Source organism: Pseudophryne corroboree, chromosome 5, assembly GCF_028390025.1.
Source record: "Pseudophryne corroboree isolate aPseCor3 chromosome 5, aPseCor3.hap2, whole genome shotgun sequence".
NCBI lineage: Eukaryota > Metazoa > Chordata > Amphibia > Anura > Myobatrachidae > Pseudophryne > Pseudophryne corroboree.
This window is the reverse complement of record NC_086448.1, coordinates 135,615,620-135,642,406: the sequence shown is the minus strand read 5'-3', so window position 1 is coordinate 135,642,406 and position 26,787 is coordinate 135,615,620. Positions and strand designations below refer to the sequence as shown.

The following is a 26,787-nucleotide window of genomic DNA, read 5'->3' as shown; positions in this document are numbered from 1 at the left end:
CTATTAAGTCAGGCTAAAGCTGTGGCAGGCCATGCTGGTATATGTAGTTCCCCAGCAGCTGCAGTGCCACATGTTCAGTACTCCTGCTTGCAGATCATTGCTGGGATGCTAGAGCTGATTTAAATCAATAATATTTATAATTTATAGTCAGTTTAGCACATATTTGTCAATGGTATGGAGTAGAATATTTGTGCTCAAACAAGAATATCCTGAAATATAAGCTCTTTGTGGTCCTTAAAACTAAAATGAAACACCCTTACTCTAACAGTGCCTAATAATGGCCTACATCCTAGTAATACACTTACATGGAGCTGGGTAAATAGTGCTTCACAGCAAGTGTTCTCTCTCATACAGTTATGCAGACCACACAGGTCCTGGAAGGCAGCAGCATTTGCACAGACACTCCGTGTGTTTCTCCTTCCACTTCAATTTGCATTGGCTCCCAGCTGACATTAGCAGGCTCCATAACAACCGGTTTTTGGAGGCTTAGGACTATTCCCTGACCACTCAGAGCCATTACTTAACAACATAAATATTGGCTGGCAATGAGACTTTAATTATTTTGATTTATACTTGAATCCTTCAGCTCAGCTTTCTTACGCGTCAGCATTGTCACATGACTGCTTTCGGATTCAGCTGATGAATGCAGATGGACATAAGACGAGCTAGGGGTCAGTATAAAAATGCTGACTGCCAAATGTGACAGCTTAGTACAGTACTTACTGACGTTTCCAATACATAAATGATTATTCATATGCACACAGGCGCCCCGCCACCGCTGTAAGCAACCCGGCATATTGGCGGGTTGGTGACATAGCATGGGCGGCGCTTGGAGATCACATGATCTTCAAGCGCCGCCTGTCCACACACAGTGAACAGGAAACGAGTCGCATCGGCCCGGCTCCCGTTCACACTGCACAGCGAGTCGAATTGAACACGTGTTCAACCCTGCTCGCTAACCGAGCAGGAATACCAGGTTGCTCGACACAGTATTACAACCCTGGCACCTTTCAGACCACACATGAACAGGGGTTATGCGCGCTCATGTGCCAATGACCCATGTTCAAGCTGGAGGTCTGAAAGGGGTATGAGAGAGGTCTAAGGCAATCACTGGTGAATGTTGGCAAGGATTATGGGTGCCTGAAATTGCCTCCAACCAAAATACATTACACAAAACATGCTAACAACTTGAAATCACTTATGAAAACATAAATATTTACTGTACAATGTAGTTTGCAGACTATACTAGGGCAGGATTTCTATATACATACACTCCCATGCATACACCTTTCCTGGTAGTAAATCCTACCCAACATCCCAGACTAAAAATCAAGATAACCAGACCATCAGCCCTGATTCAACAGCCACGTCTTGATTTGTAGTGACCATGCCCAATCTCCGCTAGGTTATGCATACAGAAAGCAGCACTGTCCCAAGCATAAGTGGAATGTTAGGGGTATGACTGTGTGGATAAAGCTGGTGACATACAGGTATTACATTGGTTTGCTCTTTAATAGATACCTTGAGATGTTCCTGGAGCTGGGCTTGGTGCTGTCTTGTGAGGTTTTCATGCTGTTTCTGAAATTCAGCAATGAGCAGCTGTTTTTGGATTTGCTGTTGCTGCTGGATTAATAGGAGCTCCTGCTGCAGCTGCTTCTCTCGCAGGACAGGATCTAGAATAGGCATAACGGTCCTTAGATCTGTCCTTAAGTCTAGTGGTGTGATGGGGTCCAAACCCATGGGAACCTCAGACTTCACATCTGTCATAGGAAACAAGCAGCAGACAAATTATTATGATTCTCTACTGTTATCATACAGACAAACAGCAAAAGTACAGGTGCTGGCTACTAAACCAAAAATACATGTTCCCCCAATATAAATAGGTATTCACATTATAATTATTTATGTAAGAGTAAAAAAAAACATGACCACAGTTAAGATAATTACCATTGAACATTATCTTGCTATGTAGTTTAGAGATAACCATTTTGGGGGCCAAAGGTAATAGAGTGAGAATTTCAGAAAGTGAGAGATTTTGTAAAGTTTTTCAGTTTTTTTTAAAGTGGCAATCATTTACACTGCAAAACCAGGTTGATCTTGCTGTGTAAATGATTGCCACTTTTAAAAAAAACTGCAAAACCTTACCAAATCACTCATTTTCTGAAACTCTCACTCTTTTACATTTGGCCCCTGGTCTCTGAATTTCTTCATGTTAAGTCCATGAAAATGCAAGTGTATTTATCAGTGTTATCAGTGGGCCTGATTCATTAAGGATTGCAAATACGCATTTGCAGTCCCTAGCAAAGCCAATGCAGGAGGAGGTGTTATTGCAACCATTATTGCGACCATTTGCGACGGCAGGGCATCTTGCGAGGCCAAGGAATCTGCGTCTTGCGATGCAGTCCTTGGCCTCGCCACTCTCGAAGTACGCCCCCGCCCCTTCCCGCAATCGCCTCTGCCTGTTAATCAGATCAGGTGCTACACGTGCGTAGGAGCCTAACAGGGGAATTGCAGTAAGGATCGCTTATGTGATCCTTACTGAATCAGTGAAACTCTAATGTTAGATTTAATGGTTAAGTAAAGTCCACTCCTGTTTTCTGGCCCTGAGAATAAACTTCAACAACAACTTTTGTGCTATGACAGAGAGGAATAAATTGGGTCAAGACTCAAGACTCAACTGGGGTCACATAAGTTTTGTCACTAAACTTAGCCTACATACAAACGCCCCACTGCCACCAATATGCACCCATTCAACCAAAAATGGAGCTGCGAGTGAGGTGCGTAAGACTCTGAGTTGCCTGATGGATTTAAAGGGGCAACAGAAGTAATTTCTAAACTAGTGAATAGTAAATCTAACCCTTTGGGGGATATTCAATTTGCCCCCGAAGAGACATTGGAAGCAAAAAACCCTGATGTTTCTTTGGGTGCTGCGGTCGGGCTATTTAATTAGATTCGGCCGGTAACGAGTGCAGTTACACCCGTAAACACACAGGTTCAGTGAAACCTGTGTGTTTTCGGGTGAAATAGCCCCGTTTTCGGATGAAAACGGGGCTGTTATCGGGTATTTTGCTTCGCCTGCCGGAGGCAGGTGAAGCAAAATCCCTGATAAGCCACGGCACGCGCTGGCTTATCAAGGATAATTAGATAGCCCCCGGCGGCGTCACATTACACCCGCAATCAGTGCGGGCAAATTGAATATCCCCCTTAGAATGATATTTATTCTATGTTAACAGCGCACAAAGATTTATAGCACAGGACTGAAACATTTTAACAAATGGGGGTGCTACTCTGGCAGGAGCCTAGTTACATTTTTGTTTTTACAAGGGCCCTCTGCAGCTGTAATTTTATGTAATTTTGATGATTTCCCTGTAATCTGGGATGTGAAAAAAAATAAGGTGAAGTAAGATACATTAAAATTCTGAAATGAAAACAAAAACGTCAATGTATAATTAACAAGGTTGGAATGTACTGATTCAAAAATGTGGCAAAACCACATTTTCTTTTTTTTATCACATCTCCAAATGTACTAAGTCCTTGATGCCAGGGCTCCAACGTGGAGAGTAACGCCTATAGAAGCCTATTGGCATCTTACCGCATTCCTAGCTGAGAGGGATCAGCTCCTGGGTCATAAACCCAGAAGTCCAGGGACTGGTGCTGATCGCAAAGGACAGCTCTTATCAGGAGAGCTGTCTTTTGCAATACTAATCCAGGGCCGTAACTAGGGGGGGCCCTAATGGGGCATGCGCCCCGGGTGCAGGATTTGAGGGGGCGCCAAAGAGTTACAGAAGAGCAGGGTTTGTGTTTTTTTTACCGTCAGTTCTGTGCCTCTCCATTGAGACAGCAGACAGCTTCAAGGGCAATGTATATGACCCACCTGTCCGCCCGCAGCTGGCTCCGACGCTGTGCGAGTGAGCTCCAGTACCTGGGATCTCTCCTATGTCGGCTACAGTCTTAAACTGTCTTCTTTGCCATGCAGTGCTGAGACTAGCGTGCGGTGCACCATGCAAGCTATAGAAGCGCACTGTGCTCCCAGTTAGCAGTATCAACCTTCGCTTTGCCTCCCAGATAGGGGGATTTGGTGTACCTTAAAAGGGGGTGCAGTGGGGTGGTATTCATGTGACCGGCGGTCGGGAGACCGACAGTCACATGACCTCCTCCAGCATCCCGACCCCTCACTATCCCGATGGTCGGCATGCTGACCAACAGGGACTATTTCCACTCGTGGGTGTCCACGACACCCATAGAGTGGGAATAGAACCCGTGGCGACCGGAGGTCACCACCGAGCCGGCAGCGTGGCGAGCGCAGCGAGCCCGCAAGGGGCTTGCGGCACTCGCCCCTTCCCGCTGGGATCCCGGCGTCGGTATGCTGCCGGGATCCCGGCGTCGGTAAGCTGACCGGCGGTCTCCTGACCGCCGGTCAGCCATACTAAACCCGTGCAGGGATGTAGTGTACCATATAGGGTATGTAGTGTAGTAATGTATTGCAGTATATAGGGGCATGTAGTGCATTAATGTGGTGTAGCATTTAAGGGGATGTAGTGTAGTGATGTAGTGTAGCATATAGGGTATGTAGTGCAGGGCTTAGGGGCATGTAGTGTAGTGACGTAGTTCAGCGTATAGAGAATGTAGTATAGTGATGTAGTGCAGTGGATAGGGGCATGTAGTGCAGTGATAAAGTGTTATGATATAGAGGGTCATTCAGTCCTGATCGCTCGCTAGCGTTTTTTGCAGTGCTACGATCAGGTCAGAACTGCGCATGTGTATGCACCACAATGCACAGGCGCGTCACAGGGGTACAAAGCGGTTCGTTGCTCTGCGATGGGTTTGTGTGAAGAATCCATTTGAACGGCCGATCGCAAGGTGATTGACAGGAAGAAGGTGTTTGTGGGTGGCAACTGACCATTTTCTGGGAGTGTTCAGAGAAACGCAGGCGTGTCCATGCGTTTGCAGGGCGGGTGTCTGACGTCAATTCAAGCCCCGGACAGGCTGAAGTGATCGCAGCAGCTGAGTAAGTTCTGAGCTACTTAGAAACTGCTCAAATTTTTTTAGTACAGCTCGGCTGCACATGCGATCGCACACTTGCAAAGTTAAAATACACTCCCCGGTGGGCGGTGACTATGCGATCGCAGGAATGCAAAAAACAGCTAGCGAGTGATCAACTCTGAATGACCCCCATAGTGCAATGTATGGGGACACACAGAGGAGCATGTAGTTGAACACGCTGGAGGTGCATGTGACACATAGGGCATTTGAGGCACATAGCGGAATATTGTCCAGTAGTGTCCCCTTTTTTCAAAATGTTTGATAAATCTGATTATTTTAGTCTGATATGGTTTGTTTGTTTTGCGTTTTTTTTTGTGTGTGTGTGGGGACGCCAGATTACTGCCTTGCCCCGGGTGACAAAAATCCTAGTTTCGGCCCTGACTAATCGTATACGTTAGTACATATGCGATTAGTATGGATGCAATATTTGGTGAGATGTAGCGCACAAGGTTAGTACATCCCACCACAAGTGAGGTAAGGGCAGATAGTAATCATTCAGAAAGAATAGTTCAGTAGTTGTATTTTAGGAATAAATAGTTGTTCCTTTCACTATTCAGTTATATTTAAATACAAGTAACCTTGTGTGAAGAAAACACAAAGAAATACATATTACCATTAAACATTTAAAAAATGCTGTGTAAGTTCCAAAGCGGATAACAAAAGTCACAATCATGGCCCATTTGAGCAGTATGTGGGAGTTGTATAATCATACTGTAGTTGTTTATAATAATACAAGTTAGTGAGCAGGACCACTGAAGTGGTGTTTGTAACTTTGTCCATATCAAGGTGTATATACAGTATACTATAGGTCACTAGTACTATCTCTGTATACATAGTGGTTAGTAAAATGTTCTCTGTATTATATTTCAATTACTAAAAAAACTTTGTGTTTTAAATTTTACATTAGAAATAACACTACATTCTATAGAGGTCACTAAAAGGTTCTTTGTATTATATAAAAGGCCACTAGCATGTGCTCTGTATCACATAGAGGTCACTGGGATGTTCTGTGCATTGCACATCAAACATGAGAAAAGTTCTCTGTATTCCGTAATGGTTAAAATAGTGTTCTCTATATTGTATATCAGGCCCTAAAATTCTCTCTGCATTTTAAATTGTACATATCTGACTTATATAGAGGTACCTAAAATAATGACTGCATTGTTTAAATGTCACTTTATTGCTCTGAGCATTGTATCAGGAGCACTAGAATTATTTCTGTATGGTATTGATGTCACTAGAAAGCTCTTTGCATTGTATAAAGTCCACTGGAAAGCTCTTTGTATTGTATAGATGTCACTAAAATGATCTCTGTATTTCATAAATATCATAACTCTGTATTGTATAGAGTTTACCAGATTGCTCTTAGGCTACTAGAATGCTGTCTGTATTGAAAAAAGCTTAAAACAAGAACAAATGCCTGGCGCTAATAATATAGTTAAACAAAATATCCTTAGTAAAAATACGGATCCAATTTTAGTGTACCAGCAGAGAGGTAATAGCTTGTGGTAGTAAGCTAAATTTCACCTAAACAAATCAGGTGTATATACTAGAAGAAAACGGATTTCTCCCTGCGCTGTTTACGTATAAGAAGCAGTTTGGCACAAATTCAAACAACTCTAGCAACTATGTTTAAATGATTAATTTTAATAAAAAATCATTAATGATCAGACAAATTGCTATATAGTTAGCACATAATTAAAAAGCAATACACTACAACAATATCACTTCATACTTAATTTCTCTGGGAGGTGGATCTTATATATTTGTGTATACACCTAAAATAATGACTGCATTGCTTAAATGTCACTTAATTGCTCTGAGCATTGCATCAATAGCACTAGAATTATTTCTGTATTTTATTGATGTCCCTAGAAAGCTCATTGCATTGTATAAAGTCCACTGGAAAGTTATCTGTATTGTATAGATGTCACTAAAATGATCTCTATTTCATAAATATCAAGAGAATACTCTGTATTGTACAGAGTTTACCAAATTGCTCTTAGGCTACTAGAATGCTGTCTGTATTGAAAAGTGGTCACAATAATGCTCTCTGCATTTTACATCAGTAAAGAAGACGCTCTCTGTATTTTATAGTGTCACTAACTGCTCTCTGAATTCTATGTCACTTTAATGTTCTATGTATTGTATAGAGATCTCTTATGTGTTCATTACATTAGTCATACGGATGCTCTCTTTATCATATAGAGATCACTAGAATTCTCTCTATATTGTAAAGAAAAGTCTCTGCATTCAATACTAGTTACATAAGACTGCGTTGTTTAGATTAAAGCTCTTTGAAGGTTTCATATATTCGATTGGCTATATAAAACCATAAACAGATTAACCAAAACAATTTCAACAATATTTTGGTCACACTCATTTCCCATTGGGGCATGCTGGTAGAAGATCCTACATCTCTTACATGTGTTATGATCTCCAGGTCACAGTTTACCAGTCTTTCTTATTTCCCTAGACCATATAAGCACAATAAGTGCTTTTGACTAAACACAACAAAAGTTATAATTATTTATGTGCTTTGTTTAAGCTAATTACATAAAGTCTCCTTTTTAGAACATTTTCAAAATCAAAGATGTCTTGGGAACATACAGAGTGATAAAAGCCATCCACAGGGATTCTCGTTTTCTTTGGCAAATCACTCTCATAACGGATGTGCAACCTGTGTTATGTGATGCTTTATTTTTCATTACAGAATAGAGGTTAGTGCAGATTTATGATTAAATGCATATAAGAGGCATTTGTCATATATTTGACACCATTAACTGTTATTCTTTACAGTTTAGAAATTGTTAGAAATGAAATTAGAGGAATGGTCTGTTTATTTTGCAAGCAATGACCATGATGTATCAAGACATACAATAATTGACTATTTTCTTTGGCACGACAGCTCAGAAATGTATGTAAAACAAATATTGATATTTGCAGACTTAACATTAAAGTTACTACACGATTCTGCATTGGATCCAAAATCTAAGTGGTAAGGATAGGTAAGGAAATTACTTTATTGTCCTCTGATATCACAAAGTCATTAACAACAATTAACCATAGTGTATATTACAGAATATTGATAGTATAAAATGTGTTAGTTAAAGTATTATAGCTGGAACACAGTCATTTTGGAGCAACATCACTTCCAAGGTGCCTCGATACTAGCATTCACTCCTAGCCTCACTATCTTAGTAGAGTCCTTGACTTGCCCTGGTGTTTGTTCACAAGTCTGATTTGCCCAGAGCGCATCACTATTTGCATACAGAGTTCAATATATTAAAATACGCCTTTCCTCCGACATGGCATGGCTCTTTCCCATTCTGGGTGATATTTATGAATCAATTTCTCTTGAAATTACATTGTGATGGCATTACAGTACCTATAAATGCAATGGGGGATCCACGGAGCCAGTGAGACGTCAATGGATCTCTTCTATGTCAAAATAGGCTGCCAGTTAAGGAGGAGAAACCCTCAGCATAAGAGCAGTATCTTTGCTGGTGCTCTTCCTGGATTGAAGAATGGCTAAACATATGAGCTGCCAAATTTTCGTGAGGAGGGGAAGTCCCAAATTCACATAAACTGACCGGTCTATGGAATAGTGCTAAATGACATTTGGATATTTCCCACATAATTTGTGCATACTTGACGACTTGTAAGAACCTCAAAGTGGAGGCCCAAATGCAGGGTCATGGTGATGGAAATGGCATCATCAAACCCTGTTCACTTCCCTGGAAAAGTGGGCCAGGAGCTGTTCCGCAGGGAGTCAAGTAGAACTTCCCATAATTCTAAATTTTTAAAACTCTAAATCGATGAGTCTCCTGGACATCCCAGAAGAGTAGCCAGGTATGCTTTGCACAGATACAAAAGCAGGCTGAGCATCAGGTCAACTGCCAGTATACTTTAGCTAGGCTTTGTGAACCAGTACTCCAGATCCTCTTATCCCTGTGGTTGATTCCCTGTATGTTTACCCCTGGCTCTCAGGAAACTACCTCTCTGGCTCTGGGTTCCCATGTAGTCCTTGGAATTGCTATTGAATGAGTCTAAAGACTCACTTTCTATACTTATACTATATTACTACTTAATTTTCCCAAAGACTGTTCCAGTGTAATCCACAAATACAACATTTGCAACACACGGGGCAGTAGAGAGCCTGGCTGGGCCCAGGTACTTTTCAGGGGGTGTGGCCTAATCACAGGAGGTGTGGCTATGTGCTCTTAGAATTAAATACAGAACAAAATTGTATTTCAAGCCCCTCCCTGGCCACACTGCAGCCCAGCACACAGCAGCATGTGTTGGGCTGAGGAGAAGAACTGCAGCTGCTGCTGACAGGTATGGGCGAGGGGGAGCAACTAGGTCTCTACATCAGACCTGGGCCCGGGTAATTTGCACCCACCCCCCTCTCAACACCACTGGCAACACAAATACTTTCGATCTGGCACTCACCAAACTGCAAAAGGGTAATGAGTGTTAATGGTTAGTACAGAGCATTTGAGGGTCAGGCATAATTTTCTAAATATGGTACTGCTAGCAGTGGTGCCGAGACAGGGGGGATGGGGGGGGGGGGGTGTCAGGGGGTAGATATAAGACTGCTTAAATATGATGTTAGGTGTTACTTTTGTATTTAAAACTAATTATTAATGGAAAAAAGTAGAGCTTTTACAAATCAACACATCACAAGGCTGCACATTTTTCATGAATAAATTATATCTGCATACACTGAGATCCCCTTGTCTGGGACGGTGCATTTCTAGAAGCTCCTTCAACATACACACACCAAAAGAAAAACACAGAAGAAAACTCCTGATAAAGGCAGTGAGATTGAGATGTTGTCAGACACAAAAAAAAGAAAATTCAATTTTAAGCTAAAAAGTAGCCTGACATTTTACTTCTTTCTCTGCTGAAATTATTGCACCTAAACTGTTTGGTTTGGTTTTCCAGACTAATCATTAAATAGTGAAAAATCACTCTAGAACTCACAAAAACTACACTTGATTATAAATAATAGCCATGGATTGGAAGCTAAAAGCAGGCAACAGCCCAGCCCTCAGTTCAATTTATTCAATCCACATTCCATTTGTCTAGACTAAATATAGCAACGTTTACACAAGAAATCAATAGTACTTGCTGAGAGCAGAGCAAACGCATGAATATTTCATCAAACGCGGGGAGTGAGCGAAGCATGGCAATCAGCGAGCTGACAGCTATGTGAAGGCTGCCGGTGGCCCTCTGGATGAGTCACACCAAGCTGGACAATGGCTCGCCCCCTGCAAGCTGCAGTCGCATTCAATGCTTCTTTCTATTTTTAAAGGTAATTGTGTTGCAAGTGACAAAGCCTTATCATTTTGAAGTGAGAAATAGATTTTTCTTACATCTACTATGACAGGATAATATGCTCAGCACGGAGCAATAATAACAGCTCAATGCTGCTCGCTGCTCGCCTGTCTCCTTTGTATTTGCACACTGCGTCACATCGCCAAATCACAAACAAAGGGGTACCGCTTTTCATACGCTGCTTAATTACTATAATTAACATGGCAAACTTTGAATTAGCCAGTGGAGAACCATCTGTCTGTGTGTGCGAGTAGCCAGACTTTCAACCTTTGTCCGTGTTCTTCCCTCCAAAACAAAACAAATCCGATGCAGATACTGGACTAGGTTGAGATAAACTTTTATTGACATTCATTATATATGAATCAAATAAATCAGATTGTATAACACACTAATGAGAAAGCACTTTCACCTGTTGTCCTGAATTAGCATTCTTCCATCTCATTTAAGGGGGATATTTATTACATTAATCCTCTGAAAATTGACATTTTCAGAGGCATGCCGCAATTTTTATGTAATGTAAATATTTACTGTATTATGAGGTTGCCACAGTGCATTAGTGTTGTTTATAAAAACTCTCCACATAGCTGTATATATGGGCTACAATAATGGCTTAGTTTTTCTGATTTTGGTCTCGCTGGCTAACTGCACCTTCAAGTTGTGTTAGCCGATACTAGACTATGGGCTACTGTCTGGCAAATGTTTTTGCAGAGGAATCTTCGGCTTCCTCCCCGTCAGCCTGCCCTGGTGCATACATATTAGCCTCACTGGTTCCGTACCCGGAAGTAAAGTGAAAGTCTAGAGCTAGTTCACACGCTGCAGTTTTGACCGCCACGACAAACTCCCAGACGGCTGTTTGCCATGCCGCGATTGCAGTCAATACTTATGGCAGATGAGTAATTTCACATGGCACGAATACGGCCCGGTCGCCATGTTGTAGCCGGATCTATCCACTGAAGAGGACGGCTGCCGGGCCGTACCCATGCCGTCCCTGGAGGTACTGGAGTGTGTGTGTGAGAATGTGTTCTTTCACACACACCGGGTTTTTATGCCGCTGCTACTGTGCATGCGCTCAGCATTAAACACGGCATAAACCTGGAGTGTTTGTAAGGGACTGCCGGACGGCAAAAAAAATGGACTATGTCTGGCTTTTTGCCATCCGGTCAAAACCACAGTGTGTGAAATAGCCCTAAACTTAAGCTATCTTTGCCCGACCAGGCTCTTATGGAAGCCCAAGTCCCAACAAGAGACATTTTGTAAATTCTATTTCATATTCATAATATTTTTCTTTATATTTAACAGTTCCCACTCCTCAGCAGCCCCACCCTGTTGGCAGTGGTATTTATGAAAATGAGATGACTCATATTATGAGGGTACCGCAGTGTTGTAGTAGCTCTTCTATCATTCACAAAAACAGTCCACATAGCTCTCCCTGCTACCATAACTCAGCACATAGAACAAATATAGACCCAGCACATGATCCACTCAAAGCACAACTTTACAAGCCCAAACAATGGCAATATTTCAGTGAAGCCACACCCACTTACCAATAGGACTTGCCACTTTCTGGGGTCAGAATCTAAGCGCAGTCCTATCACACTAGTAATTATTGGGTGGTACGTTCTACTGCAAAGAGAGTTCTCAGCCATCTTAATAGCTGACGCATTATCCATGAGATATTGTATATTGGCAGACGTATGTAGCCTAACAAGTAACATGAATGTATTGACAGGCTTCATATGCAGGAATATTTGTCAACCATGCAAAATGGCTCCACTGTCTATAAGGTCTACTCTACGGTAGATGAGCAGTTAGTTTTAATTAACGCTAACCCTAGATAACCCTATACTAGGTATATTACATTCACAAATGTGATCCTAGAGAGGATGGCATGCTTTCCTAGGAGCCCAGGAGAACTCCCCGAAATTCAGGAGACATTCCTGGAAAGTGGACAGACCTGATGGAATTTTTGATACAATTATTTAAATAAATGTTATTCTTTGTTATGATAAGATTATTATATTTCTTACTCTGAACTAAATAGTGGAGAAAGGTAATATTTTTGAATTTGGAACAAGAAAAGTTAACAAAACTGATGTACAAGATGCTACCTAGATTGCTTTGAGATATGTGAAAAATAACACCGACCCTAAGTATATGTGTCATTAATATAACTGATGAAAGCTTAATCTACAAGGAAAGTCACGCCTGAAGATAAGTTAGACTTAATTATGTTAAAACAACATGTGGATTCCTTGGTGCTTTTTTTTCTATTGATTGTTTTATTAATCTGTAAAGATTTTTCTTTGAGAAACCACCTCCAAAAAATATTAAAAGTAACCATGATAGAGGCATCAGTCAGCAAGCACACTGGCACACATCAGGACCGTAACTAGGTGTGTGAGGAGAGTGCTCCGCACATAGCAGTGCAGGGTAGGGTGCGCTGTTGGCAGAATTTGTCAATTATCAATTATCTAAGTACTTTCACTTGCAGCTTGCCCCTTTTTTGAAGCCCAGCATCTCCTGACCACTCCAGTCTCCTACCCCCACCCCTTTTGTCGCTAATACCTACACAGCATTCATGGACTTGACATGAGAGCTCTTTGTTGTTCAGTCACACCATCCTTTATTACATTTTGGGATGCTGATGTGCCCAGGATTCAAACCCGTTGCCTATGACATTGCAGTCAGACACTCTATTCATTGAGCTATCTGCCCTTGCATTGAAAGCTAGAGAATTCCAAGCTGGAGAATTTTAACTATTTGAAGCTTATCTTGTACTTTGTGAAGGGGTGATCAGCGTTGGGGCTGGGCAGATCTATGTAGTGTGTGGCTGCAAGGGGTTGGATGTGTGGCTGCACACTACATGGATCTGCTTGACTATGGTGCTGGTTATTTTTTTACAAGGTACAGGTAGCTTCATATAGTTATACATCTCATAGTTTTTATGTGGGATCAAGTGGCTCGGTGGGTGGGGTGTTTGGCTGGGATGCAGCAAGTTGTGGGTTTGAGTCCTGAGTGTGTCAATATATTGAAATGTGGCTGAATGGCGGCGGGCTCTTGGGTTGAGCACATAAATGTGGTATGAAGAGGATTTGTGCCCAAATCCATTTTCTTGCAGTGTTCTATAAATGTGTATATACAGTATAGAGGAAGGGGTGTCAAAGCATGGGCTTAAAGGGGATGTGATACCATAGGTTACATAAACTGAAAAATATCTAGATTTATTCAAAAGGAACTAAATTCCAAAAACTTAAAGCACTGTTGCCATCATTACTGTTATCATTACTCCATGCATGTGGTATATCTATTTTTTATGCCACTTTGGCTAATCATCATATGCAGAACTAGTTTTCAGGTGTTTAACTTCTACTGCCAGGGTGGGACCAAGAGTTAGAGGAAGTTCTGGAGGATCTTTCTGATTGCCGTGACAGAGCGCTACTGATGGGCACTCCATTAGGTTATGATGAGTCATTCACCTTAAGTTTTGCCCTTTGATATGCCCTTGTCTAGTAGTTGTTATATTGGCCATCACCTCCAGTAAGACTCCAGTTGCCCAGTCCATGCACTGGCAAGCTTCACAATGGTAGCACTTTCTTCTACAAGTCCTCTCCCCCAGGACTGCCACTTTGGACTGCCATTAGCAGAAAGTGCGTCCAATGGGAAGACACTTACGGCTCTATTAAGCCAGTATACCCGGCATCAATAGGCTACAGTCAATGCAAAAAAAACCAATACATATTGGGGGTCATTCCGAGTTGTTCGCTCATTGCTGATTTTCGCTATACTGTGATTAGTCGCTTACTGCGCATGCGCAAGGTTCGCAGAGCGCATGCGCTTAGTTATTTTACACAAAAGTTAGGTATTTTACTCACGGCATAACAAAGCTTTTTCAACGCATAACGCAGGAGTGGCTGGAGAAACGGGGGAGTGGTTGGGCAAACGCTGGGCGTGTTTGTGATGTCAAACAAGGAACGAAAAGGACTGAGCTGGTCGCAATGGCTGAGTAAGTCTGGAGCTACTCAGAAACTGCGGGGTAATCGTTACGAGAAAATTAGCGTTAGCAATTCTGCTATGCTAAGACACACTCCCAGTAGGCGGCGGCTTAGCGTGTGCAATGCTGCTAAAAGCAGCTAGCGAGTGAACAACTCGGAATCACCCCCATTACTCTCCTCCATAACATACAAAATTGTTATTTTATTTCTTGTTTCATTTAGATTATTTTTAGGTTATTTTCTACACATTGGGAATGAGGGTATAGCAAAAGTAGCTTGGGGAATGACGATGGCACAACACAGTGGTGCAATGTTTGCACTACTGCCTAGCAGCACTGGGGTCATGGGTTTGAGTCTGGTCAGGATCTGTCTGTGTGTAGTTTGCATGTTGTCCCTGTGTTTGCATGGTATGGTAATGGACCCAAGTGTATCTTAGGCAATATATATTGTAAACTCCAATCCCGCAGGGGGTATGATTATATTTACAGCACAGTAATATCAACAATATATATGTATAAATGTATATAAGTCAGGGACCCCATCAGGGGATTCCCGGCAGTAGTCATGTAATGGACCTGACTAGACACTGTGGCTTGCTGGTGGTGATGGTCCAGGCAAGAGCAGCTTCTAATTCTATCTGCCAGTGATTACAGCTGCCTCAGTAACAAGTATTGAGGATCAGTTAAAGGCTCTTTTCTTTGGTGGGGCTTGGGGGGAGGTTTTGATAGCCATAGGAAGTAGAGATGAGCGGGTTCGGTTTTACTCGGTTTTACTCGGATTTACTCGGTTCTCAAAACGGCACCTTATTGGCTCACGGATGTCATGTGTTTTGGATAGCCAATAAGAAAAATCCGGATAAAACCGAACTGGCGTTAATTCTGGCGTTAAATCCGAACCCGCTCATCTCTAATAGGAAGTATCGGGAGAGGCTCCAATATGGGCACTGCATGATGTGCTCATTAGTTGGGGTAGAGATTCATTATCGCAGCAGTGCCAGTCAGAGTGAGTTAACAGTGGAACTTGAGATGGAAGGGTGAGACAGGAGTAGCAGGGATGGAATAAGGGAACAAGTGGAAAGAGAAACAAGAGGGGGTTTAGGTGGATTGAGCAGAACAATGGAGTAAGAAGAGGAATGGAGATCAGCAATTATCGAAGGAGCACATGCAGAGGAAGTGGGACACTTAGTGACAGGGCTTATGGTCAAGTATTAAGGTTAGAAAGGTATAACAGAAACATTAGACTAGAGAGGAGGTAACAATTATAAAGATGAAACTAATATATATATATATATATATATATATATATATATTTATATATTTTTTTCTCCTGAAGACAGAAGAGAACAAAATACTAAAATGTACTGATTTAATCCAACATATCTATGCAGAAGCAAATTGGTCATTGGCCCCATGGGGCCACCCTGAGTCCGCCTGATGTATTTTTTGTTATTCGGTTTTTAGGTGAAGTTTTATGTACCATTTGGCATGGAGCAAAGTGTAGGGCATCTCCCATGATGTCTGATGTCATATTGTGATGTCTGATGGCATATGGTGTATCTGATTGGCATGTGAGGAAGCACAAGTGTCATGTTAGGGCATGCGGGAAGACTGATGGCATGTGGGGAGGTCTATGGGCATATTTATATGTCTGTGGGGCATGAGACACCCTTCATTACTGGGTGAAAATGGTTTACAGTATCCACTTGCACTGGATGCCATGACTCCATAATACACCTTTTGCATCCACCAGGGTAGAGGGGTCAAGAAGGCAGTGAGTACTGTTTCATTTATACTGGGCCCACAATTTCAGGGCATGAAGTAGACAAAGAGAGTGCATGAATGGATCGGTAGAATGAACTAGAAGTACAAGGGCACAGTGTGGTGCAAAGTGTGTCCTGATCTTTCGTTAAAAATTTTGCCATGTATGAATCTACATATTTTTTATTGTAGAAATAATACTTCAGCACACGATGCTTTAAGTTGACTGAACCTTAATTGCAACAGAATGAGAGACAAAAACTCACATTACTTTTGCCTGCCACAAATTTTTTTTCGAGCATATCACAATAAATGTTACCCATAATTATTCTTGGCCATTCCTTGCCGTAACTATAAATCCATTGCCCACACAAAAGTAAACAATACATGTAAACAATACTCTCTGCACATGTTATATCCCCCCCCCCCCCCAGCAGTTCACATGGTTTTGCTCATTAAAGAATTTTGCTGCTGCAATCAGGTCTGAATTAGGCCCTTTGTCCGTGTTTATACTCCCCTCTAACCCCCATTCCATCCCCCTTAGCGCAAGGGGTCTCAAAAATGTGCGACCCAACATTGCTGTGAGATGTACAGACTGTGCACTTTGCCATTGTACATAGCGACAGCCATCAGTTCTCTATAAACTGAAATAATTAGTAAATATAATCAAAAGTATTTTGTAACTTAGGAAACAGACTGCAAAGATCAATTATATTTATGCAGACTATAAAACTGATTATTTTAGTTATTTTTAAAGCCCTAAAACGTATTTAATTATAGGTTAATGTAGGCAACATTCAGAGCCTGTCCAACTCTAATTCTGGACTTGGACTGCCCTACCAAAAAACATTTTATTAATACCAATGTAATGTAATAATGTAATATTAATTCACAGTTATTAGCGTTGGCATATTAACTGAAAGACTATAGGATTTCTTAATAATTGCATGTTTGACACTCAAGACTCAATGTGAAACAGTATTCTACACGTCAGCAGCCAGAGATTTAATAGTGCTCAGTTTTCAGTATGAAAGTATTACATTTCAGAAGTAGTACATTAGTAAAGTTATGTGTTTTCAAGATGACAGATGATATATATAATATCTAAATTCAAAGAAAGACTTCACTTCAAATTTCCTTTGCTCGCATTAACATAACATCAATATTTTGGTTCCTGGAGGTTCAGTGTATGCCAGCAGTTTCCCATATGTCTTGTCACTGTGGTACACCTAGCGATGAAGATGTCACATGATGACATTATTTATATATATCGCAGGGGAGATTATTATTACCAGTTATTTATATAGCTCATACATATTCCGCAGAGCTTTGCAGAGAATATTTGACCACTCACATCAGTCCCTGCCCTAGTGGAGCTTACAATCTATATTCCCTATCACATGTACACACAGACACATTCACGCAAGGGTTAATTAATTTTTTTGTTGGGAGCCATATAACCTATCAGTATATTTTTGGACTGTGGGAGGAAACCGGAGTACCCGGAGGAAACCCACGTAATTACGGGGAGAATAAACAAACTCCACACAGTTAGGGCCATGGTGGGAATAGAACCCATGACCTCAGTGCTGTGAGGCAATAATGCTAACCATTACACCATCCGTAGGGTGTGGTATGGAAGGTAAATAGTAACTAGGTCGACAGTGTCTAGGTCGACCACTATTGGTTGACAGTAACTAGGTCGACAGGGTTTCTAGGTCGAAAGGGTCTCTAGGTCGACATGTTCTAGGTCGACAGGTCAATAGCTCGACATGAGTTTTTTATGTTTTTTTGGTGTCGTTTTCTTCATAGAGTGACCGGGAACCCCAATTAGTGCACCGTGTTCTCTCGCATGGCTCGGTTCGCTCGCCATGCTTCGGGCAAGATGCCTCGCTCCGCTACCGCTTCGCTCGGCACAGATTACCATTCCAATCATAGTCCACGTGGATCGATAAGTATGAAAAGGTTCAAAAAAATAAAAAAAATCCTGAAAAACTCATGTCGACCTTTTGACATGTCGACCTAGAACATGTCGACCTAGAGACCCTGTCGACCTAGTTACTGTCGACCAATAGTGGTCGACCTAGACACTGTCGACCTAGTTACTGTCGACCTAGAGACCGGATCCCCATCCGTAATGCTCAATGAGATGTACAGTATGTGATCACTACAGGGTGGGGGGCATGCATTTTGTGTCTTCAGTCCTCGTTCCCTGTGGCATAATGCCTGTAGTCAAGGGATTAACTACTGTGAAGGGATTGGCTAAAATATCTCGATTCTCTAAAAACCGTATTGTTGCCTATTTCCTAGTGTCATTACTAGGAAATAGAAGAAATGCAGGAGGGAGATTTAATCTCCCCCAAATAGATGGGGACTCCCCCAAATTTATGAGCCCCCAGAAGTTCTAGGAGAGTAGGCATGTGTGGAATAAATATATATTTAGTGAAATACAGTGTATCTGTTAACATTTTGGAAGTTTATAATATTGAATATGTTCAACTTACTTCTACAGTATATTCATTACAGTTATTTATGTAATACATAACACTCTGATGGTGTTAATCTATGCATAAAGTCCTGTGTATTCTTTCATTAACACTTCAGAATTTAACAATATTATTTATATCATTTGTGTATTATACGTGTATATAAATATCAAGCCATAAGTATTTGTGCAGGCTACTTCCCAGTTTTCCAAGCAGAACAGCGAGTGAAAGGAGCCTCCCAACTGCCCTACACCACTGCGGGACACTGCTGCCCGCGGGTGGGACATTCGCAAAAAAGCAGGACTATCCCAAAAAATAAGGACAGTTGGGAGGTATGATATTATAAGGCATAAAGTACCCCTGTAGTAATTTTAGGAAAGACATTCTGTATTTTCATATTATTGTTGCATATGTTCTAAAGATAAAGAGTTTATCTATAACCAGTGGCAGTTGGGCCATTTAGCTATAATTTCTTATTGCAGTATATTGAAGTAATAAGAAATTATGTGTGTGCCTATTTAACAAGAAACTCTTGCCAGGGTAGCATATTTAATTGGAGGCTTTCCTGGTAAAATGGTTTTGCAGTAAAATGTGTAACTTTTGCTATCTATTTAACGTTTTCCCACTTCCTATGCAGGGCCATCAGGCAGCGAATTAGCAGTACCATTTTGCAAACTGTTGGGAGGGGATGAGCATGGGCGGGGATCTTATCATTCTTCTCCGGTGATGCTCTCCTCACTAGCATATTGCAGCTAACACATAAGGGGTTATTCAATTTGTCCCGAAGGTGTCGGGTGATAAGTATCGCCGCCGGGGGATATTTAATTGGCCACGATAAGCCGGCACGTGCAGCGGCTTATCGGGTGTTTTGCTTCACCTGACTCCGGCAGGCGAAGCAAAATGCCCGCTAACAGCCCCGTTTTCATCTGAAAATAAGATTTTAAACCTACAGGTAAATCTTTTTCTCCTAGTCTGTAGAGGATGCTGGGGACTCCGTAAGGACCATGCGGTATAGACGGGCTCCGCAGGAGACATGGGCACTCTAAGACTTTAGATGGGTGTGAACTGGCTCCTCCCTCTATGCCCCTCCTCCAGACCTCAGTTAAAGAACTGTGCCCAGAGGAGACGGACAATACGAGGAAAGGATTTTTGTTCATCTAAGGGCGAGATACATACCAGCCCACACCATACACACCGTACAACATGGAATATACGCAACCAGTTAACAGTATGAACAAAACAGCATCGGCCAAATACTGATCACAACTGTAACATAACCCTTATGTAATCAATAACTATATACAAACCTTGCAGAAATTGTCTGCACTGGGACGGGCGCCCAGCATCCTCTACGGACTAGGAGAAAAAAATTTACCGGCAGGTTTAAAATCTTATTTTCTCTTACGTCCTAGAGGATGCTGGGGACTCCGTAAGGACCATGGGGATTATACCAAAGCTCCAGACCGGGCTGGAGAGTGCGGATGACTCTGCAGCACCGATTGAGCAAACAGGAGGACTTCATCAGCCAGGGTATCAAACTTGTAGAATTTTGCAAAAGTGTTTGAATCCGACCAAGTAGCTGCTCGGCACAGCTGTAATGCCGAGACGCCTCGGGCAGCCGCCCAAGAAGAGCCCACCTTCCTAGTGGAATGGGCCTTTACTGAATTTGGTAACGGCAATCCAGCCGTAGAATGAGCCTGCTGAATCGTGTTACAGATCCAGCGAGCAATAGTCTGCTTAGAAGCAGGAGCGCCAACCTTGTTGGCCGCATACAGAACAAACAGTGCCTCTGTTTTCCTAACTCTAGCCGTCCTGGCTAAATAAATTTCTAAGGCCCTGACTACATCAAGGGACTTGGAATCCTCCAAGTCACCCGTAGCCACAGGCACCACAATAGGTTGGTTCATATGGAACGACGAAACCACCTTAGGTAGAAATTGAGGACGAGTTCTCAACTCTGCTCGATCCACATGGAAAATCAGATAGGGGCTCTTGTGAGACAAAGCCGCCAATTCGGACACCCGCCTCGCAGATGCCAAGGCCAACAACATGACCACTTTCCAAGTGAGAAATTTTAACTCCACCGTTTGAAGAGGTTCAAACCAGTGTGATTTAAGGAACCGTAACACCACGTTAAGGTCCCACGGTGCCACTGGGGGCACAAAAGGAGGTTGGATGTGCAGCACTCCCTTTACAAAAGTCTGGACTTCTGGGAGAGAAGCCAATTCCTTCTGAAAGAATATAGATAAGGCCGAAATCTGCACCTTAATGGAGCCTAACTTAAGGCCCATATCCACTCCTGTCTGTAGAAAGTGGAGAAAACGACCCAGCTGAAAATCTTCCGTAGGAGCATTCTTGGCTTCACACCAAGAAACATATTTCCTCCAGATACGGTGATAATGCTTCGCCGTTACCTCCTTCCTAGCTTTGATTAGAGTAGGGATGACTTCCCCCAAAATACCTTTCCTAGCTAGGATTTGGTGTTCAACCGCCATGCCGTCAAACGTAACCGCGGTAAGTCTTGGAACACACAGGGCCCCTGTTGCAACAGGTCCTCCCTGGGAGGAGGAGGCCACGGATCATCTGCGATCATTTCCTGAAGATCTGAATACCAGGCCCGTTGAGGCCAATCTGGAACAATGAGTATTGTCTGCACTCTTGTTCGTCTTATAATTCTCAATATTATTGAGATGAGTGGAAGTGGAGGGAACACATAGACCGACTGAAACACCCACAGTGTCACAAGTGCGTCCACCGCCACTGCCTGAGGGTCCCTGGACCTGGAACAATACGTCCAAAGCTTTTTGTTGAGGCGTGACGCCATCATGTCTATTTGAGGAAGTCCCCAACGACTTGCAATCTCTGCAAAAACTTCTTGATGAAGTCCCCACTCTCCTGGATGGAGATCGTGCCTGCTGAGGAAGTCTGCTTCCCAGTTGTCCACTCCCGGAATGAAGACTGCTGAGAGAGCGCTTACATGATTTTCCGCCCAGCGAAGAATCCTGGTGGCTTCTGCCATTGCTACTCTGCTCCTTGTCCCGCCCTGGCGGTTTACATGCACCACGGCTGTGACGTTGTCTGACTGAATCAGAACGGGTAGGTTGCGAAGAAGATTCTCCGCTTGTTGTAGGCCATTGTATATGGCCCTTAATTCCAGCACATTGATGTGTAGACAACCACCTGGCTTGACCATATTCCTTGAAAATTTCTTCCTTATGTGACTGCTCCCCATCCTCGGAGGCTCGCGTCCGTGGTCACAAGAACCCAGTCGTGAATGCCGAACCTGCGACCCTCTAGAAGGTGAGCACTTTAAAGCCACCACAGGAGAGACACCCTGGCCCTGGGGGACAGGCTTATTCTCTGATGAATTTGTAGATGGAACCCCGACCACTTGTCCAGAAGGTCCCACTGAAAGGTTCTCGCATGGAACCTGCCGAACGGAATGGCCTCATAGGCCGCCACCATCTTTGCATTGATGAACTGATACTCTTTTTGGTTTTAGCAGGTCCCTGACCATGTTCTGGAGTTCCTGGGCTTTTTCAGTCGGGAGAAAAACCCTCTTTTGTTCCGTGTCCAGAACCATGCGCAAAAATGACAGCCGAGTCGTCGGAACCAACTTTGGTAGATTTAGAATCCAGCCGTGTTGTTGTAGTACTCTCAGGGAGAGAGACACGTTTTTCAGTAACTGATCTCTCGATCTTGCCGTTATCAGGAGATCGTCCAAGTATGGGATAATTGTGACTCCTTGCTTGTGCAGGAGCACCATCATTTCCGCCATTACCTTGGTGAAAATTCTCGGGGCCGTGGAAAGCCCAAACGGCAACGTCTGAAACTGGTAATGACTATCCTGTACAGCGAATCCCAGGTACGCCTGATGAGGCGGATATATGGGGACATGAAGGTATGCATCCTTTATGTCTAGCGACACCATAAAATCCCCCCCTTCCAGGCTGGAGATCACTGGCCGGAGAGATTCCATCTTGAATTTGAACCTTCTCAAATATAGGTTCAGGGATTTTAGATTCAGAATTGGTCTGACCGAGCCCTCTGGCTTCGGGACCACAAACAGGGTTGAATAAAACCCCTTCCCCTGTTGCATTAGGGGAACCTTGATAATCACCTGCTGTTGACACAGCTTTTGTATGGCAGCTGAAACTATTTCCCTCTCTGGGGGAGAAGCTGGCAAGGCCGATTTGAAAAATCGGTGTGGAGGCACCTCTTCGAACTCCAGTTTGTAGCCTTGGGATACAATTTCTACCGCCCAAGGATCCAAATCCGACTGAACCCAGACCTGGCTGAAGAGTCGAAGACGTGCCCCCACCGGTGTGGACTCCCGCAGCAGTGCCCCAGCGTCATGCGGTGGATTTGGTAGAGGCCGGGGAGGACTTTTGTTCCTGGGAACTAGCCGTAGCTGGTGTTCTTTTCCCTCTACCTCTACCTCTGGCGAGGAAGGAAGAGCCCCGACCCTTTCTGAACTTATGCGACTGAAAGGACTGCATCTGGTATTGAGGTGTTTTCTTTTGCTGTGGGGGAACGTAAGGCAAAAAAGAAGACTTACCCGCGGTAGCTGTGGAAACCAGGTCCGCGGGGCCCTCCCCAAATAAAACTTCACCTTTGTAAGGCAAAGCCTCCATATGTCTCTTTGAATCAGCAACACCTGTCCATTGACGGGTCCACAGGGACCTTCCAGCAGAAACTGCCATGGCATTGGCTCTTGAACCCAACAGCCCAATATCTCTCGCAGCCTCTCTCATATATAACGCTGCGTCCTTAATGTGACCCAAGGTCAACAAAATACTATCTTTATCTAGGGTGTCGATGTCAGATGACAAGTTATCTGCCCACGCTGCAATCGCGCTACCCACCCATGCCGACGCTACTGCCGGTCTGAGCAGGACACCCGTAGTCGTATAAATTGATTTTAAGGTAGTTTCCTGTCTGCAATCCGCAGGATCCTTGAGGGTTGCCATGTCCGGGGACGGTAATGCAACCTTTTTGGACAAGCGCGTCAAGGCCTTGTCCACCGTGGGCGAGGATTCCCACCGTAACCTGTCCTGTGAGGGGAAAGGATACGCCATAATAATTCTCTTGGGAACCTGCAGTCTCTTGTCTGGAGTTTCCCAAGCCTTTTCAAATAAAGCGTTCAGGTCATGAGATGGGGGAAACGTTACCTCAGGTTTCTTTTCCTTAAACATGCAGACCCTCATGTCAGGGACAGAGGGGTCCTCTGTGATATGCAAAACATCTTTTATTGCAATAATCATATATTGAATACTCTTGGCCACCCTTGGGTGCAACCTTGCATCATCATAGTCGACACTGGAGTCGGAATCCGTGTCGGAATCAGTGTCTGCTGTCTGGGAAAAGGGACGTTTATGGGACCCTGAAGGGCCATGGATTGACTCCCTGCTTTTTCCTTGGACTCTGCTTTGTCCAATCTCTTATGTAATAAGGTCACATTAGCATTTAAAACATTCCACATATCCAACCAATCCGGTGTCGGCTGTGCCGACGGAGACACCACCACCATCTGCTCTGCATCCTCCCTAGATGAGCCTTCCGCTTCAGACATGTCGACACACACGTACTGACACCCCCACACACACTGGGATACATGAATATGGGGACATCCCCCCAATAAGGCCCTTTGGAGAGACAGAGAGAGAGAGTATGCCAGCACACACCCAGCGCCACTAGACACTGAAAACACAGTCCCAGCCTGTACAGCACTTTTTTATATATATGATTTGCGCCAAATAAATGTGCCCCCCCCCCCTCGTTTTTTGTCCCCTGTTATTTGGTTCAGCAGGGGAGAGTCCGGGAGCAGCTTCTCTGCAGCATGCTGTGGAGAAAATGGCGCTGGTTAGTGCTGGAGGATCAAGCCCCGCCCCCTCGACGGCGGGCTTCGGTCCCGCTCATTTTTTTATACTGGCGGGGGTTTTATAATATACTGCCTCCGCAGTATCTAACAATGGTGCCAGTGTTATGTGAGGTAATTATTGTTGCCCAGGGCGCCCCCCCTGCGCCATGCACCCTTGCTGTGCCTTGTGTGTGTGTGGGAGCAATGGCGCGCAGCGCGAACGCTGCACGGTACCTCTCTGAAGATCTGAAGTCTTCTGCCGCCTTTGTCGTCTTCTTACTTCATATACTTACCCGGCTTCTATCTTCCGGCTCTGTGAGGAGGACGGCGGCGCGGCTCCGGGACGAACAGCAAGGACGACACCTGTGTTCCGACCCTCTGGAGCTAATGGTGTCCAGTAGCCTAAGAAGCAGAGCCTATCAGTAAAGTAGGTCTGCTTCTCTCCCCTCAGTCCCACGAAGCAGGGAGCCTGTTGCCAGCAGTGTTCCCTGAAAATAAACAAAACCTAACAAAAGTCTTTTCAGAGAAACTCAGTAGAGCTCCCCTGCAGTGCATCCAGTCTCCTCTGGGCACAGGATCTAACTGAGGTCTGGAAGAGGAGCATAGAGGGAGGAGTCAGTTCACACCCATCTAAAGTTTTAGAGTGCCCATATCTCCTGCGGAGCCCGTCTATACTCCATGGTCCTTACGGAGTCCCCAGCATCCTCTAGGACGTAAGAGAAAACTGGGCTATTTCACCCGCGAAACACACAGGTTTCACTGAACCTGCGTGTTTACGGATGAAAAAGCAGGTTTTACTGGCAGAGCTAATTAAATAGCCCTACCGCAGCACCCGAAGAAACATCGGGGGTTTTTACTCCCGATGTCTCTTCAGGCCAAATTGAATATCCCCCATAGTTGCTAACCCTTCCATATTCAGCAGGAGATTTTCGTCTCGGTTCAGTGTGGAGTCTCTCACTTCCTGAATTGTCAATCAAACCCCACTGGGTTCTTCAGATTTTACACTGCAGTTCAACTAAGCTGGAACACCAAGGAACTTCTGAGCAACAACAGCAATTGGCTGCAGTCACTATGGGGGTTATTCAATTTGTCCCTAGGGTGTCGGGTGATAAGTTTCAGCGCCGGGGGTTATTTAATTGGCCCCGATAAGCCGGCGCGTGCAGCGGCTTATCGGGGGTTTTGCTTCACCTGCCTCCGGCAGGCGAAGCAAAATGCCCGATAACAGCCCCTATTTCACCCGAAAACACAGAGGTTTCACTGAACTTGTGTGTTTACGGATGAAAAAGCAGGTTTTACTGTCCGAGCAAATTAAATAGCCCGACCGCAGCACCTGAAGAAACATTGGGGGTTTTTACTCCCGATGTCTCTTCGGGCCAAATTGAATATCCCCCTTTGCCTGATGTCGATGCTCAGCAGCCCCTGCTGTTGATTCTAATCTCAGCAGCCCCTTGTTGGTCCCCCGGCAGGAGCTGCAGCTGCTGTCACAAATGGTGGGATCGTGAGAGAGATGGAGATCTCTGCTATGGTCCATCCTTTATACAGTGGGGTAATACTTATCATTTGCAGGTATCCCAAAAATTGGGTGTTTTCATGTGATATGTTTTCAGGTGATATGGGTGTTTTCATGTGATATGTTTTCAGGTGATATGGGTGTTTTCATATGATATGTTTTCAGGTGATATGATTTGATAGATAGACCCCTTACTGTGACAACAGTAAAAGTGTACACAGTGGCCATTTGTTATTTCTGCAAACTTGATATGGCAGCATGCAATTCCATGTCTACTATGAGCGACATAGAGAGTTATGATAAAATTGTAGGTTGTCCAACATATATCATATATAAAAAGAACATATATCTGGGATTTTAAAGAGGAAACACTGTAATGGAGGTACAAGTACGGAGTACGCTTTATAAGTGAGCCACCTACCATCAGGTAGTACAGGTGGTCACTACACCTTCACAATTATTTTCAGATAGCCAGTGAGATCACCCCAACCTCAAAATGGATTTTACTAACAGTGGCACTCGCTATGAAGAGTGGAAGCTTTTATCAATCGGAGTTTGGTTGCACCATTTCTAATATTTTTCAAGCTATTTTTCATGTTTATGATTGGCTGAGAGCCTTAAATCAGTCAGATACCTGGGTTATGGTGTGAAAGATATTTATAGTCCCTCACCATTGGCTGACTGATTAGGCCAATCAGAACGCAGAAGAGAGTGTACATAATAAACTGATCTGCATCATTATAGTGCTAAGGATTGGGAGGGACTGTTTTTCTTTTTTTCATTTACTTTTAATAAGATT

At 43.6% G+C, this 26,787-nt stretch overlaps 1 protein-coding gene and 1 long non-coding RNA gene across 5 annotated transcripts in view; one reads left to right on the top strand and one right to left on the bottom strand.

Moving 5' to 3' along the window:
• The window catches only part of HDAC9 (histone deacetylase 9), a 1,168,275-nt gene that overhangs the window by 263,142 nt on the left and 878,346 nt on the right, over positions 1–26,787 (bottom strand). For all 4 annotated transcript variants that reach the window (XM_063921745.1, XM_063921748.1, XM_063921746.1 and 1 more), the window contains one exon: positions 1,522–1,760. In XM_063921745.1, the coding sequence (XP_063777815.1) occupies positions 1,522–1,760 (239 nt within the window). The remainder of the gene's footprint in view (positions 1–1,521; positions 1,761–26,787) is intronic.
• LOC134928857 (uncharacterized) overlaps positions 10,219–26,787 on the top strand; it is a 57,318-nt gene continuing 40,749 nt past the window's right edge. The window contains exon 1 of the long non-coding RNA XR_010178073.1: positions 10,219–10,360. This is a non-coding gene — a long non-coding RNA (uncharacterized LOC134928857). The remainder of the gene's footprint in view (positions 10,361–26,787) is intronic.